The sequence below is a fragment of the Apodemus sylvaticus genome, chromosome 5, assembly GCF_947179515.1.
Source record: "Apodemus sylvaticus chromosome 5, mApoSyl1.1, whole genome shotgun sequence".
Lineage (NCBI taxonomy): Eukaryota > Metazoa > Chordata > Mammalia > Rodentia > Muridae > Apodemus > Apodemus sylvaticus.
Genome location: NC_067476.1, coordinates 95758235 through 95773927, shown reverse-complemented (window position 1 = coordinate 95773927; position 15693 = coordinate 95758235). Strand labels below are relative to the sequence as shown.

The 15693-nt window shown below is 43.5% G+C and overlaps 1 protein-coding gene across 1 annotated transcript; it reads right to left on the bottom strand.

The window, feature by feature from the left end:
* Positions 1 to 5284: 5284 nt before the first annotated feature.
* On the bottom strand, positions 5285 to 15108 carry LOC127684533 (transmembrane and coiled-coil domain-containing protein 5B). Its single transcript, XM_052181444.1, has 11 exons — positions 15074 to 15108; positions 14262 to 14411; positions 13856 to 13973; positions 13481 to 13531; positions 12231 to 12299; positions 11145 to 11201; positions 10623 to 10682; positions 10104 to 10168; positions 6607 to 6682; positions 6304 to 6347; positions 5285 to 5483 (listed from the first exon to the last, which is right to left on the bottom strand). The coding sequence occupies exons 1-11, from the start codon at positions 15106 to 15108 to the stop codon at positions 5285 to 5287; spliced, it is 924 nt and encodes a 307-aa protein (XP_052037404.1).
* Between the last annotated feature and the right edge of the window lie 585 nt (positions 15109 to 15693).

Genomic DNA, 15693 nt, shown 5'->3' with positions numbered 1-15693 from the left:
TCAGGTTCAGTGAGAGACCCTGTTTCAAAAAGTCAAGTGGAATAGATGGAGAGATGGCTCAGCAACTAATAGTGCTGAATGTTCTTGAAGAAGAGGGTCAAACTCTCAGCACCTTCTCTAACTCCAGTCCCGAGGGATCTGGTGCCCTCTTCTGGCCTCCATTGGCACTGCATGCACACGACCCACAGATGCCTTACTCCCTCCAAGGTTAGTTTCTGCTTCAGTACCTACCCCTGGTTTCTGCCTTGACTTTAATCAGTGACAGTGTGTGACGTGAGAGTATAGGCTCAAATTATCCTTTCCTCCCCAAGTTTCTTCTTGTCATGCTGTTTTAGAAGAGCTTTGGGAACCCAAAGCCACTGACAAAAACGTCAAAGGAGAGAAGGTTTACACCGTCTTAGAGTCCATCATGGTGGAGAGACACGGCAATGGGAAGGTACCGCAGGGAGACAGAAGCTGTTAGCTGCTTGATCACATTGTATCCACATGAAAGGAGAGAAGGTTTACACCGTCTTAGAGTCCATCATGGTGGAGAGACACGGCAAAGGGAAGGGACTGCAGGGAGACAGAAGCTGTTAGGTGCTTGATCACATTGTATCCACAAGCAGGAAGTAGAGAGAGGGCGGGCCTCAGAGCCGCCTCCCAGGAACATACTTCCTCTGCGAGGCTCCGCTTGCTGCAGATTCTATAACCTCCCCAACAGTGCAGCCAGATGGGGACCAGTGCTCGACACATGAGACTCTAGGAGACAGTTCACACTCAGAACCACAGCTTCCTGTCCTGTCCTTCCAAACATGGGAATGATAGGTGGGTAGTCACACCCTCCATCATTCACATGCCTTCTTAGGACCTGAACTCCAGCCTTTATGCTTATGCTGTGAGCGCTTCCGGCACTTCACCTACTAAGAAGCCTTCCCAGCCCGTCACTGTTCATTTATAGCAGCGTTCTTCTGCTTCCATAATTCTTCCGGTATCAGCTTCCTCCTTTTGGGGGAAATCAAAAACCTTGGAAGCGGGGAGGGGGGGGGCTAGAAAAGGGGAAATCATTTGAAATGTAAATAAATTATATCGAATAAAAAAAATGAAAAAAAAAAAAAAAAAAAAAAAAACCTTGGAAGCTTTTGCCACATGGGCCTCCAACACAATTCGTAGGCCCAAGATTCCTACTGGATGGCTTCCTACAAATGATGGCTTCCTTCACTCGTATTTCCCAAGCCAATGCTTTGCAGCCTGCCTATCTAACCAGTGTATCTACCTTTGCAGAAGGCTTGGGGTGGATCTGAGAGAGAAGGGCTAGAATTATTAAGAATCGTGGGGCACGGGTTGCATGTGGCAGGGAAAACTCTGATTGCACTTCCTGCTCAGCTGTGGCCATCTCTTTCCTCTCCACAGAATGTGAATGCAGCCTTCGAATCTTAGCCATGGTTACTATTACTGGGATGAAGCCCATGGGCAAAGCGGCGGGGAGAAAAGGGTTGATTTCACTCACAGTTCCATAGAACAGTTCATCCCCAAGAGCAGTGTGGGGAGGAACTCAAGCAGCGCAGGAACCTGGAGGCAGGAGTTCATGTACAGGGCATGGAGGGGAGCTGCTTACTGGCTTGCTTCCCGTGGCTTGCTCAGTCTCTGCCTTCTTATAGAACCCAGGACTCCCAGCGCAGGGATGGCCCCACCCACAGTGGCTGTGCCCGCCCACATTACTAATTAAGAAAATGCCCTACAGGTTTCCCTACGCATGCGCATGCGGCATTTTCTCAATTATGGCTCCTTCCTTGCTGATGACTCTGCCTTGTGTCAAACTGACTTAAAACTAGTCTGCATGGAGTCTCAAATGATGAAGCTTCCGCATAGAAAGCCTCAGACCTGGGTCCTGTCCTGAAAGGGACCGGAAGTAACCCGGGACTCCCACAGACAGACTTGTGTTAATGAGATATGGGCAGGGAATTCTCCAGAGACCCTCACAGCCTGCTGAAGCCCTATGTACCACTCCCCTTGGCGTCTAAACGGTTCTTCACCTCATCCCGTTCTTTTTTATAATGTCACCTTCTCAGCGAACACTGTGACTGCTCCTTCTTGGTCCCCAACCCCGACTGCTTAACTTGGTTATTTCACATAACATCATCTGATATTTATCTATCCAATTGTGCTTGTCTGCTTACAAGCTATGAATTCAGAATTCAGTCTGTTCTTATCAATATTATAATTCCAATATCTAAAATATTGGCATGACCAGTAAAATTGTTCAGGAAATGTCTTTTGATCGGCTGAATGAGCAAATTAAGGCCAATTTGAATTATCAGAACACAGAGAATTGTCCACGAATGACATCTAGCTGATCTTCCCTACTTCAACTTCCAGTTAGATGAAACCTGTGGAAGTGCTATATTTGATTTGGCCACAAGAGGGTGGTGTTGATCAGTTTTAAAATCATTTAGAGACTATTCATATTTTCGACTTTCTTAGACCCCCAGAAAGGAAACCTGAGATATGTCTACAGCCAAAACATGCAGCGAACTGCCTCACCACCAGTGTTGTTCAACAAAACTGTTAAAGTCTGTAGTAAGAACGAGCTCTTAAAGAGAAAACTACCTCAGAAATCAAGAACATGTGGAATGTACGAAAAGAAACTAACAAAGGCTTCTGTGCTGTCACAGCTCCTGTAAGTACAGAGATGCCACCAGCTGGATGGGTGACCTTTGTTTTCGCCGTGTCCCTGCCTCCTTTCCGTCCTCTCAGCTCTTTGTCCCTGCTCATGAAGGAAAACGCTTTTATAACGGGGTCCCAGCCTCGTGGTTTCAGTTGTAACTCCAGAGGCAGCATGCTGGAAAAAGCGTCATTTGCTCTCTTACTAAGTCTTTTATCTGCAATGTCGCTGTGATAAGGGGGTGTGTGGTGCCTGGTGAGGAATAAGGAAGAGCCCTGTATCAAGGTCACAGCACATAGGATTACAGGAAATCCAGAGAGGGTAGAGGGTGGGAAAGGCTGTCTCCAGTTGGGAGGAATTAGAAGGTAGCACTCAATGATAACCAAATGTATTTGCTTAGCTATATCGAAAGTATTTCATTTGATTGTATCTAGAACTATTTTCTGAATTTTACACTTTTATTAACACTTGAATTTTAATTTTTTCTCACTTAAGAATGAGTAATTACTTATGCATAGGAAAAAGGTCATTTTTTTTAGCACCTCACTTTTTAAAAATTTATTTTAAACTCCAGATTTTATTTCCCTCTCTGTCCACCCTCTGACTGTTCCACATCCCATACCTCCTCCCTGCCCCACTGTCTCCATGAGGATGTCCCCACCCTTTACTCCCCACCCCACCTGACCTCTAAACTCCCTGGGGTGACCAGTCTCTTGAGGGGTAGGTAAATCTTCTCTGATTAAACCCAGGCTTGGCAGTCCTCTGCTATATATGTGTTAGGCATCTCATTTTAGCTGGTGTGTGCTGCCTGGTTGGTGGTCCAGTATCTGAGAGACCTTGGGGGTCCAGATTAATTGAGACTTCTGGTCCTCCTGAGGGGTCGCCCTTCTCCTCCACTTCTTCCAGCTTTCCCCTAATTCAACCACAGGCAGCTTCTGTCCATTGGTTGGGTGCAAATATCTGCATCTGACTCTTTCAGCCGCTTCTTGGGTCTTTCAGGGAGCAATCATGCTAGGTCCCTTTTTTGCAAGCACTCCATAGCCTCAGTAATAGTGTCAGGCCTTGGGACCTCCCCTTGAGCTGGATCCCATTTTGAGCCTGTCCCTGGACCTTCTTTTTCCTCAGGCTCTTCTCCATTTCCATCCCTGCAGTTCTTTCAGACAGGAACAATTATGGGTCAGAGTTTTGATTGTGAGATGGCAACCCCATCCCTCACTTGATGGATGGTGGTGATTTCTACAAGTTACCTCTCCCCAATGTGGGGCATTTCATCTAAGGTCCCTCCCTTAGAGTCCTGAGAGTCTCTCAACTCCCAGGACTCTGGTGCATTCTGGAGGGTGCCCCCAACCTCCTACCTCCAGAGGATGCATGTTTCCATTCTTTCTGCTGGCCCTCGGGGATTTCAGTTCTTTTCCCCCACCCAATACTCTATCACGTTCCCCTCTCTGCAGCCCCCCCCCAATCTCTTCTCCCTCCCAGGTCCCTCCCTCCCCCTTTGTGATTGCTTTCTTCTCCCTCCCAAGTGGGAATGAGGCATCCTCACTTGGGCCCTTCAGCTTGTTGATGTCTTTTGAGTTCTGTGGGCTGTATCTTGGGTATTTAGCACTTTTCTGTCTGTCTGTCTGTCTGTCTTTCTTTTTTGGGCTAATATCTACTTATTAGTGAGTACGTGATATGCATGTCCTTTGTGATCTGAGTTACCTCACTCAGGATGATATTTTCTAATTCTATTCATTTGCCTGCAAAACACAGGATGTCCTCATTATTCATAGCTGAGTAATATTCCATTGTATAAATGAACCATGTTTTCTGTATCCATTCTTCTGTCGTGGAACATCTGGGTTATTTCCAGTTTATGGCTATCACAAACAAGGCCTCATGTGGAACATGTGCCCCTGTGGCATAGTGGGGCATCTTTTGGTATATTCCCAAGAGTGGTATTGCTGGGTCTTTAGGTAGATCTATTTCCAGTTTTCTAAGGAACCTCCAGATTGATTTCCAGAGTAGTTGTACCAGTTTGCAATCCCACCAGCAATGGAGGAGTGTTCCTCTTTCTCCACATCCTCACCAACATGTGCTGTCACCTGAGGTTTTGATCTTAGTCATTCTGATTGGTGTGAGGTGTAATCTCAGGGTCATTTTAATTTTCATTTCTTTGATTACTAAGGACTTTGAACGTTTCTTTAGGTCACCACCTCACTTTTAAGGCATAATATAAAGCACAAAAAGCTAAAGAGAATATGTTATTGATGGAAATCTAGTTCCATAAGTGGTCTCCTACATGCCTCCTTAAATGACTGAGACTCTAACATGATTTTATTTTTCCTTTAATAAAGTGAACCAGAAAATGGACATACTAGGGGAGTTTCTATTTTTGTTTTGTCTCAAAAGAACAGGAAACTCGAGGACTACATAGATGTCCCCAGGACACACAGACTAACACAGCACACCCTGGTCAAATGCATTCTGTATTTGACAAAGAGACACTCCAGGGGAGAATTAAATAGAAAGCTCAGCTGTCACCAAGAAGCTCTGAGTCATGGGCTTCCAGATCCTGCCTGGCCCACATCACCAACACAGGACCACAGCCAGGACTCCTCCATTGGGTGCAATGTGGGGCCTGGCAGGTTGGTAGCACACCTAGTGCGGTAGCACATCTTCCACTTCCAGGGTAAGGAAGGGAAACAGTATGTCCCGTAGCCACTTCAAGGTGCTTCTGCTCATCAGCATGGGCAGGGTGTCCACGAGAAAGTCCGGGTTTATGTACTGAAGGTGGAAGAACACATAACCCAGTAGTCGGATAATGATCATGATCATGAAGAAAAGGTACCGGAAGTGCCTGCAAAGAGGAGCTCATTAGCATACAGGCACGAATATCTCAACATCAAGCAGTGAGGTATGAACTCGTAAGGGGCTGCTGAATTGTTTTCTTTTGGCAAAACTGTTGGGGTGCTTAGGGAATGGGGGCAGAGTTAGTGAATTCAAGTTAACAGGAAAACAGAAAAACCATGATTTAGTGGTCAAGCATCGAACATTGCCTTCCTGAAATGGAAGTTTTCCAATAGAATAGATGACCTTCTGGGTATTACCTATAGAGCACGACTATTGGGGGCTAACAGTAAAAGTTTAAGATGGTCACATTGTGAGCCTCAAGGCCAGTGTGCTCTCCATGCCTCCTACAAGTAATTCTAGAAAAGTGAAGATAGGTCTCCTGATTTTAAAACTTTGAAAAAGAAAAGACAGAGAATTCAAAAGACACTTTTTTTTTCTCCCTGTAGTTTCTCGGTCCACAGTAAAGCAACAAAAGAAGTTGATGCATCTTGTCCTCTCTTTCCAAGAATGTAGCAAAGGTAACGGATGAAGGACCTGAATGATTGGAAGGGAGCATGCTGGGGAACAGAACAGGAAATGGAATGAAATGGAGTCTACAGGGTCCATCCTGAGCTTCTCAGAAGTCGCTACTATTTCCTACAGCTACTTAGAACCACGCAAGTCTGATGTCCTGACTCTGTAAATAACAAGAAAGAGTTCAGAGAACTCTGAGGCTGCATGATATGCTGGTTTGATGCTAATACTTATTCTTTTGGGCTCTTTCCGGTCAGATCCACAGTGAAGCTAGCCTGGACCAACTAGGTCAGGAGCAGGACTCTGCCACTCACCTAAGCCAAAACTTCCTCTTCTGTTTCTTAATGATGTTCTTCTCCTGTGAAAAGTAATGAAAACCTCGTATAACCAGAATCTCAAAGAACCATAGAGCAGTGGGGAGACTCCAAGCAGAGACGTGCAGTCAGGACAGCCAACTTCATACTCTGGCTCTGCCTTTTTCCAGGTGTAGTGCTAAGCAATGGAGCCTTACTTCCCATCTCCAGGATTTTTAAAAAAGAAAAGAAGAGTGAGGGAGACATCCCAGGAAGAAGAGGGGGTGGCTAGAAGAAAGTTCAAGGGTGGGCAGCAAGACTCACCATGTTGCTTTGAATGGTCTCTACCAGAGTTGACCCCGGTTTCACTACTTGGGAAGAGTCATTCTGGGCTTTGGATCTGGATTTCAAAACAATGACAAAGAAGACAGGAGCCAGTTACCCTGTGAGACAACCCAAGGAACTGCCAACAAGAACTTTCCTAAGTCATGAGACACCTGTGATTTGGCTGAAATTCAGTTTTTCAGCAACATGACTGATTGTTTCCAATTATTTTGAAGTTTAGCATATAGAGGATTTGTTTATGGCCTTTTTATACATGTGAGTCATTATACTTTGTTCTAATTTATTCCCCGTTCCAATTGCCTTCTTGGTAAGTGCCTCTTATCTCCTTTCTGACTGGTTCCTTTCTCTCTGTTTGAGTCCCCAACTTCTGCCTCCATGCCACATGTGTCCCTCTCTCCCTTTGATGGTGAAAGATAAACTGGGGACTTTATGTTCTGGCTACATCCTACTTCCATTCTGTTCTTGTTAGGGATGATATGGCTGGGATAAAACACCATCACCAAAAGCAACTTGAGGAAGAAAGGGTTTATTTGGATCACAGTGCCGCATTACCGTTCATCTCTGAAGGAAGTCGGGACAAGAACTCAAATAGGGCAGGACTGCAAAGGCAAGAGTTTCTGCGGAAGCCATGGCTGAGCGCTGTGCACTGGCTTGCTCCCCTGGCTTGTTCAGCCTGCTTTCTTATAGAACTCAGGACTGCCAGCCCAGGGACGGCCCCACCCACGGTGGGCTGTGCCATCTACTATCAATCAAGAAAATGCCCTATTGGCTTGCCTACAGCCAGATATTATAGAGGTATCTTTTCAATTGAGGTTCCTTCCTCTCCAATAACTCTAGTTTGTGTCAAGCTTATGTTAAACTAGCCAGTACACATTCCCTTCCTAAGAGAAAGATAAACTGTACCTAGACTCTGCCTACATCTCTGGCTGACTTTGAAACTGAACTGCTCAGGGAATTCTGTGAGCAACCACACTGAGGTTGGAAGACCCGACTGGCACCAAAGACACACTGTGTGGCTCCAAACGGAACATCAGAGTGATATCCAGAAACCCCCAAGTCTGCCTCTCTTTCTTCCCAGTGGCCTAAATTCTAAGTGCTTTCCCTCCGTGTTTTAACTGCTCCATACATACAATATACAAATGGGTCTGGGCTGACCTCGGGCCAGAAAGTATAACACCAGGGGAAATAACTTCTGCCGTTCCCCTCTGTCAGCTGTCAACTCTCTCTAACATATGCCTGCTTTTATCCTCTGTCTAAAGCCTTCTGGTCACTGTAAGCTTATTTGTTTTATTTAGAGTTGTTTCCGGCTACGGAATTGATCCAGTAAGTTTATCTAGCATTTTCATGGATATTTCCTTTTACAGTAATCAATAAAGGGAGAATTAGCACAGGCTCCTGGCTCTTCTGTGATGAAGTAGTTTGTCAGACAAGCCCATTTCCAAAAGTAACTATGAAAGTGAATGAAATGCATTGACTATATCAGATACAGTGGTTGGGAGTCAGAGGGGCACAAGTCCCTGAGTCAGGCTAAGCAGACGGAGGAGCTCCTCTTTTGCTGTAGATTTTCCTCAAGAACATGGGCCAACCGGAAGTCCAGGGAAATAGAGTCCAAACAGAAAGTAGTGCCTCCTCTGGCTGATGAGTCCAGAGAGTCCAGAGTTCAAGGCCTTCAAAGCAAATATGTGAATAAGCTTCCCTGTCAATCTGGGAGCTGGCTCCAAGTTATCTCTGTGTAACTTGAGACTCAAAAATAAATAAATAAATAAATAATAAATAAATAAATAAGCAAGATCAATGGATATGATTCAGTATACAGAAGTCTACATATACCTATATAGTGGCAAATGATCGATCCTAAAATCAAATGAACATAACATTTACCATATCAAAAACTGTCAGTATGATTAAAGATGTATAAGAATCCTACATAGAATGACAGTACTGTGTGAATGTTAAAGAAGATTTAATAAACAGATGGATACAGTTGGACCAATTATTAGCTAGGCACTAACTTCCAGATTTTATTTACAAATCCCAATAATTGCAATGAAAATCTCAGTGAGTTTTTATTACTTTGGTAGAAATTATGAGGCTAATATAACATATTTATATTGAAATTCATGGATCCAAAATAGACAAAATAATCTTAAATAAGAACAAAGCACTTACAGATTATTTCTACCATATATCAAGGCTAACTCTGGAGCTGGAATAATTAAAACAGTTCAGTATATGTGAAAGGACAGAGACATAGATTAATTGTACAGAATAAAGCGTGTGAAAACAGGCTCACATGCAGAAGGTCCCCTGATCTACAAAACCACAAGGCATCAAAAGGAAATACATGACCTCTGTAAGTGTTAGTTTTAAATTATTTAAAGTTTAAAGATTGTACGGGACTATTTAGACACAGGATGGATAGATTTCAGATGAGTACAGGTGTAAAAATATATAAAATGTATACAGTAAATACTAATCTGGGGAAATCATAGAAGTATCGCTTCTCTGAGAACTGAACTGAAGGCCCAAGGCAAACAATAAGCAAAGAGGAGGAGCTCCCTCATACAGAGAGCCACCTTCCAGCCCCGAGTACTCAAGAGTTCTCACATGTAAGGATGCTGGTACAGCCATTTTAGACAATTGTTTCTTCTAGTACTACAAAGATATGTGTATCCAAATGACCCATCACAAATGATACATCAAAAGGCACACATGAGGACATTTTATAGCAGATTTTAATATCCCCATGTTTGAGACAGTCAAAGTGTTTGTCAGTGAAAGGTTAGTGGTGTCATATTCATACATTGGGATATTATAAAGAGCAAGTCTGTAAGAGAACATGGGCTGAATCTATAGAAAAATTGAGGATAGAGGTTTAAAATGATCAGACTAGGGAATACCTCTGCAAGGGATGTTGACAGGGTCAAGCATCCAAGGAGACTCCTGGTGCTTATAATAGCCTATATATGGCTCTCAATGGTACTGATGTCTATATACATAGGGAAACAGCTATGTATTTAAGATGTGTGCATCTGATGAATATTGTATCACATGTGATACAATTAAGAAGTATAAACAAAAATAAAGTGTGCCAAGTCCCCTGAAAAACATCTACAGATCTGGTCATTCCATTGTACCAACATCCTGGGAAAGGTTGTGACACACAGATGTCAGCCATTTGTTTCTTCTATATCTCTTCACGATAATTTTCCCTCAAACATAGTTCAAGTAGTGTTGGGAATACTGCCCTCAGCAAAGGATATATGAAAAGAGCATTATAAACAGATTTCTGGTCCCAGTTACTGGGGAGGGCAGGAGAGCAGTTTGAATGATTTTGAGCGTTCAGTCTGGAGCAAGAATAGAGGTTGCCGGACATGACCTGCTGTGGGTGGGTCCTTCACTCTGTGTCCCCGATTGTTTTGATAGTGCTGTGTCTCCCAGGGACTGCCCCAGCCGGGATGGTTTCCCAAACTTACATTTCCTTCTCAAGCAGCATCACTTCTTTTTCCTTCTCCATCTCCCTCAGAATTTCTTGGTATTTCTTCCCGTGGGGGAGGGCATCATAAACAAGAATTTTTGTCTTTATTTCAAAGTCACTGATAGGAATAGTCCACTAAAATAACTAACATTCCAAATATTTCACACAACAGGGTGTTCAAAGTAGGGGATGCTCTAACGGGAAAAAAATCAGAGGTACTAATCAGAGGATGGGCATAGAAAAACAAAACGTTCCTCTTCTAGACCTCGCTTGTCCTTAGATCCCAGCGCGGAGCTAGGCTGTGTTCCAGGAGCGTGTAACCGAACTCCCTGAAACCTCAGTGTCCTCAGAACTCCTCAGACTTCTAGACAAATGGGTCAAGGGCCATTCCTGTTTGGTGGTCATTTCATTGAATAAAAGACGTTTCCACATGGCTGAGGGTCGTCTAAGGAGAACCCAGCTTTCTCCTGACTTTGGGAGACCGGTCTCTATCTGACTCTCGTCGGTAACATTGTACCTTTATGTAGTGGGTCTGGTCTTCACAGAGCTGAAACACAGACTGGTAGTCACTTTCCATCTAGAAAAAGAAGAAAACACAGAGCTCAATCAGTACCAAGTTTTGGCTGCTTCCCTGAGAACCTGCCTAGTACTTTGGACGTGTGGCTGGTTACCTAGCAACCCCTTACTTGAAGGGAAACAACCACCACCTTGCAAAGAGGTGACCTAATATTCAGGCACAGGGCCTAAATTTGAGTGGGGGGAGGGTAGAACTTTACCCAAGTTGTCCTGTGTATCTCTGGGAAACGGGAAGGAATGCAATAGGCTGTTGGATTGGGGTTGTACAAGGTTTTTGGGGCAGATGAGGGTTTTAACATTTTAAAGGTCAGTGTTTAATGAAAGTGTTTTTTCCACCTGCCTGTGAATCAGAAATCCACTTGCCAGATTTCCCTGCTCCCTCCCATGCCTGAAAACCTTTCTAAAGACCCTCGGTCTTTCTCTTCTACGTATGTCCTACACAAAGGCACTGATCTAATCTAACCTTGGCGATTTCCTTCTCTTGTTGTGCACAGGACTCTGTTAACTTTTGCAGTTTCACCTAGGGAAGATGGTAATGGCAGAAAATGAACAGCATTCCTTTATACAAGGGAAACCCAGGCCAGCAGAAAACAAACTCTGAGTGGCTAGCATGTATTGAGGACAAATAATATTTAAGGGAGGATGCCCATTGCCCTTGTTTTGCAGTTGAGGAGACAAAAGCACAGAGAAGTTATGTACAAACTTAGCCAAGTCTCACAAGGACAGAGCTGACATTAAACCTTAGTAGGCTGACTCTCCATCGAATCTGGCCATTCTTCTTCCTCATACTGACCAATGAGCACCAGCCTGTTCCCCATACTCAATCAGGATGGCACACTCATGCTCCCTAAATCACACGAGGGTCATAGGAGACATTCGACTTGTTCAGAGAAAAGCAGACAATAGAGTTCTTGATGGTGACATCAGCCAGATGCCACACTTGTTAAAACTGCACAGAGCTCCACAATAGGTTTGTCCCCAATCTGAGTCTACTCATTTGTCCACTTATCATATATTTACTAAACCTCTGCTATGCTTAGAACACTCTAGACTTAGAGGTGCAAACAATAGAGTCTTACAAATTAATATTTTTAGTTGCTTTACTTTTTAATAGAGAAAAAAGACAAAATAAAACTTGAAAATAAAATTCATCCCATGAGCCACAGCTTGGCAAACCATCTATGATCATCAGTGCATCCTTATATAACTGTGAGAATTAGCATTTTCTTTCTATTTGGATGTCTGTATCTGTGTGTCCTCATTTAGATATAAACTTCTCCAGGGAAGACAGACTCCAGCAAGTGTTTGGAATGTGTTTTCTTAACTGATGAGGCTTTCAAGACATCCCCTCCACCCAAAAGCAACGTTGCCACCTCTGGTGTGAACAATGCTGTCAGGGTAGCCCATGGGAATAAAGGATGCTGCCACACCTCTACTACACACATGGGCATGTCTAGCGTCACACCTAGGAGAAGTCATGAAAACAGCCTTCTAGAACCTAGGACTGATACACATGTCACAAAAAAGTCCCATTTGTTGTGCTATTCACCTTGAATTCTGCTACTTTCTTTTTCATGGTTTCTGGATCCGAGGCAGCATTCTTCTGTCCTTTTGAAACCTGAAATACCATTGCAGTAACTGTGATCTCATCAAGGCCAACAGATGAGCTAGGATAAGGTTAGACTGGAGTCTTAGCCAGCAGAACAACTGTGCTTGCTAATTTGGGTACTGAAACATCTTGAAGGGAAACCTGTCTCTGACCTTATGGGAGTTGCTAACTCAATCCTGAGTGAATAGGCTTTTCTCTCTCTCTCTCTCTCTCTCTCTCTCTCTCTCTCTCCTTCCTTCCTTCCTTCCTTCCTTCCTTCCTTCCTTCTCTTTCTTTCTTTCTTTCTTTCTTTCTTTCTTTCTTTCTTTCTTTCTTTCTTTCTTTCTTTCTTTCTTTCTTTGTTTTTAAGATTCATATTTGTAATTGTGTGTGTGTGCACGTGTGTGTGTGCGTGCATGCGTGTGCATGTGCGTGCGTGTGTGTGTGTGTGTGTGTGTGCGCACGCGCGCGCATGTGCGCCCGCGCAGGTGCATAGGTGTGTATGTAAATGTGAGTGCAGGTGCCTTTGGCATCCAGAGAATGCCTTCAAGTTCTTGGATCTTGAAGGAGAGGTGATTGTGAACCACTTGACTGACATAGGTTCTGGGAACAGAACTTAGGTTCTCGGCAAGAATATGTGCTCTTAACTCACTAAGCCCTGACTGGACATCCTTTTCTGTCCCATGACTACCTTAGCTCCACAGTAAGGAGAGAAGCATGGACTCAACAGTAGCAATAGGGCAAGGAGTGGGGAATCCTTGTTCCTGTTATAGTTCAGCCCTCTTCCCACAACCTGTGGTGACTGGAGGACAAATTCATGTCTGAAAACTCTGAAGGCAATGGGGGTGTAGGGCAGAGGTTTACAGTCTTGTTCTTCTGACTAGAGAGTTCAGAAGATTCTTTAGAAATCAGTCATATTTCAAGATAAACTCAAGTATGTGAAAATTCTCTTCATTTGTATGTAGCATATAATCTATATTTTATGTGGTTACATATAACTGATGAGGATATATATATTCTCATATATATGTATATCTATATTACATATAGCTATACATATATTCTCATATATATATGTGTGTATAGATATATTCTAAATATTTCCCAAACTCACCTCATACACACATCATCTGCCCATTCCACCAGCCTTTCTTTTGTAAAGACTATGCTGAAGGAAATGGGGTACCTTACAACCTGGGATGTCTCGTTACCTTCTTCTGCAGTTCCATCACATTCTTGCTTAGGGTCTTATTCTTTTTCTCCTGTGGAAAGAAGGAATTAAAGGAGACAAACATATTCTGCTCTGAACCTTCTCCCTTACCAAGGCTGCTAATGTAATATGTAATATGCAATGTGTAATATGTGGGGATGAGGGTGTCAGTTAAGTGCACCTGGGTCCTTCATGGGGGATCTGGGACAGAACCAAGGTCGTTTCCCCATGCCTTGTACTTCAGTGTCACAGAGCTCCCCCCAGGGCAGCTATGATTTCTGTAGCCACAGAGGCAAGGGGCATGTACAGAGCCTCTGGGGACAGACAGTGACAGCTGCAGAGAGCTTCCTGGGGCCTCCTTTAGAAGTCTTCTCACCAGCTTTGCTGTCTCCAGCTCCAAGTCCTTCAGGGCAGTCTCCTTCTGTACTATGATCTCACTGAAGTCATCCCTCTCTGGGACTCTTCCTATGGACAGGGCAATATCTCTTTCAAGACTGAAAAACAAAGTACTCAGGTGTGTCTCAGTCCTAAGGAAGCTGTCACCAAAAATCACACCAGCAACATCTGAGGGATCTGGAGTGACAGTTGCAATAAAATGTCCATGGAATGAAGAAATTGATGCAAAGATCCTCGCCAATGCCTCCTGGGGGCATCGCAGGTCAAGTTTTAGGATTTAAATAACACACTGAAGTTTCTACCAGGGAACTGAATCCCCCTCACTTCCCTTTAGTCTATGGGACATCACATGAGGAGTTTCTCTTTCACCAAGGGCAAAGCCTGACCTTTGTATAGATTCTTCCTTCTTTTGAATCTTTCTGAGAAGAATCTGATTGGCCTCATCCAGCCTCTGTAGATCCTTTTCAAGGTCTGAGTTCAGGTACTTGAGATTCTGTTTTATGGCTTCTAAAGTTGGTATTTCTGTAATCTCATCCCTACAGGAAAAGTGTCATCAGAACTAAATGCACCACAAAACCCCAGGACTCCAAGAAGATGTACATGTATTTTCATTCTACAGTGTGTTGTTTACATACCTAATTGATTTGACTGATTTTTTCATAATTAAACAATTGCTATGATATTTCTCATAAAGTAAAATTTGTCAGGTCATGCTTTAATTTTGAATATTATTAAACAATATTCACTAGGATGCAAAATCTTTTGTGTGCAAAAGGAAAACCATATTTTTTTTTATATAAACAGTTGGACTCTAACTTGTTCACCTCTAAAAATTTTATGTGGAGGATATGGCATCTCAACCACATCTAAAATTCAGCTAAAGATGTGAAATAAAAGAAATTTCTTATCTTTTGTTACAAACTTGAACATTATCTGTCTCAGCCTATCAGAATCTTAGGGTGTCGGGGATGGGGCTGGATCTTTCCCCTAAAGCAAACTGATGTGCTTTCTGGGTGACAGGACAGCTTCTGCACCAAGTCCCATCATGGAAGTGTGTGAAGAAATAAGGGAAAACAGAACTGAAATTTCTCCCCAAGGTCTCAGGCTTAAGGAGAGAACATTTTCACAACTGAGGCATGGACCACTGGAAACTTCTACCGCAGTCACCTTCCTGGCCCCCTGTTGTTGGACTACTTACTCATCATCCGGTGGGTTCTGTCCAACCTCTTCCATTGTTTGCTTCCTAGATGTGAATACAGACAACTGTTACAAACCCGAAGCACCTACCATGCAGCACCTTGGCACACAGAGAGGAGGTGGCAAAAGTGAGACATTCTTCAGACACATCAGAGTCAAGACAAAGCTTCTGTGCTTCTTCCCAGATGCGATCTCAGCATTTTATGCAAACTACATTTCAGCAAAATAGATCACAGTTTGATGATCCTCGATCTCAGAACAGACCACATTGGGTATGGAGACCTTTTACATTTCTGCTCTTTCCATCCTTTCCCTTCCTTGCTTGTACTTATTCTGGGGTGGGGGGGGGTAAATATTAAGGAACATGTGACAGATTCATGTATAAAAAAATAATTTATACTTCCAATGTAAACCCTCAGGGAAACAAAACAAAACAAATAAATACACCCCTCCCCCCAAGAAACCAAACAATCCAGGAAATTGGCTGCCTGATTTCTACTAGCCTATTACTCCCTAAATTTTCAACAAGCTTTCCAGAGTAAAGGCTGGGTTGAAACAGCAGCCACTCCTTGGAAACAGGCAGAGGCGGCAAGCCTTGGAGGAAGCCAAAGGCTGATATTT

Excerpts from the sequence above, each read along its gene's own strand:
- LOC127684533 (XM_052181444.1), bottom strand. The coding sequence starts at position 15,108 with ATGGAAGAGGTTGGACAGAACCCACCGGATGATGA. Across the intron at positions 11,202-12,230 it reads AGAAAGTAGCAGAATTCAAG|GTGAAACTGCAAAAGTTAAC; the intron begins GTGAATAGCACA and ends CATCTTCCCTAG. Across the intron at positions 6,683-10,103 it reads ATGCTGCTTGAGAAGGAAAT|ATCCAAAGCCCAGAATGACT; the intron begins GTAAGTTTGGGA and ends TTTGAAATCCAG.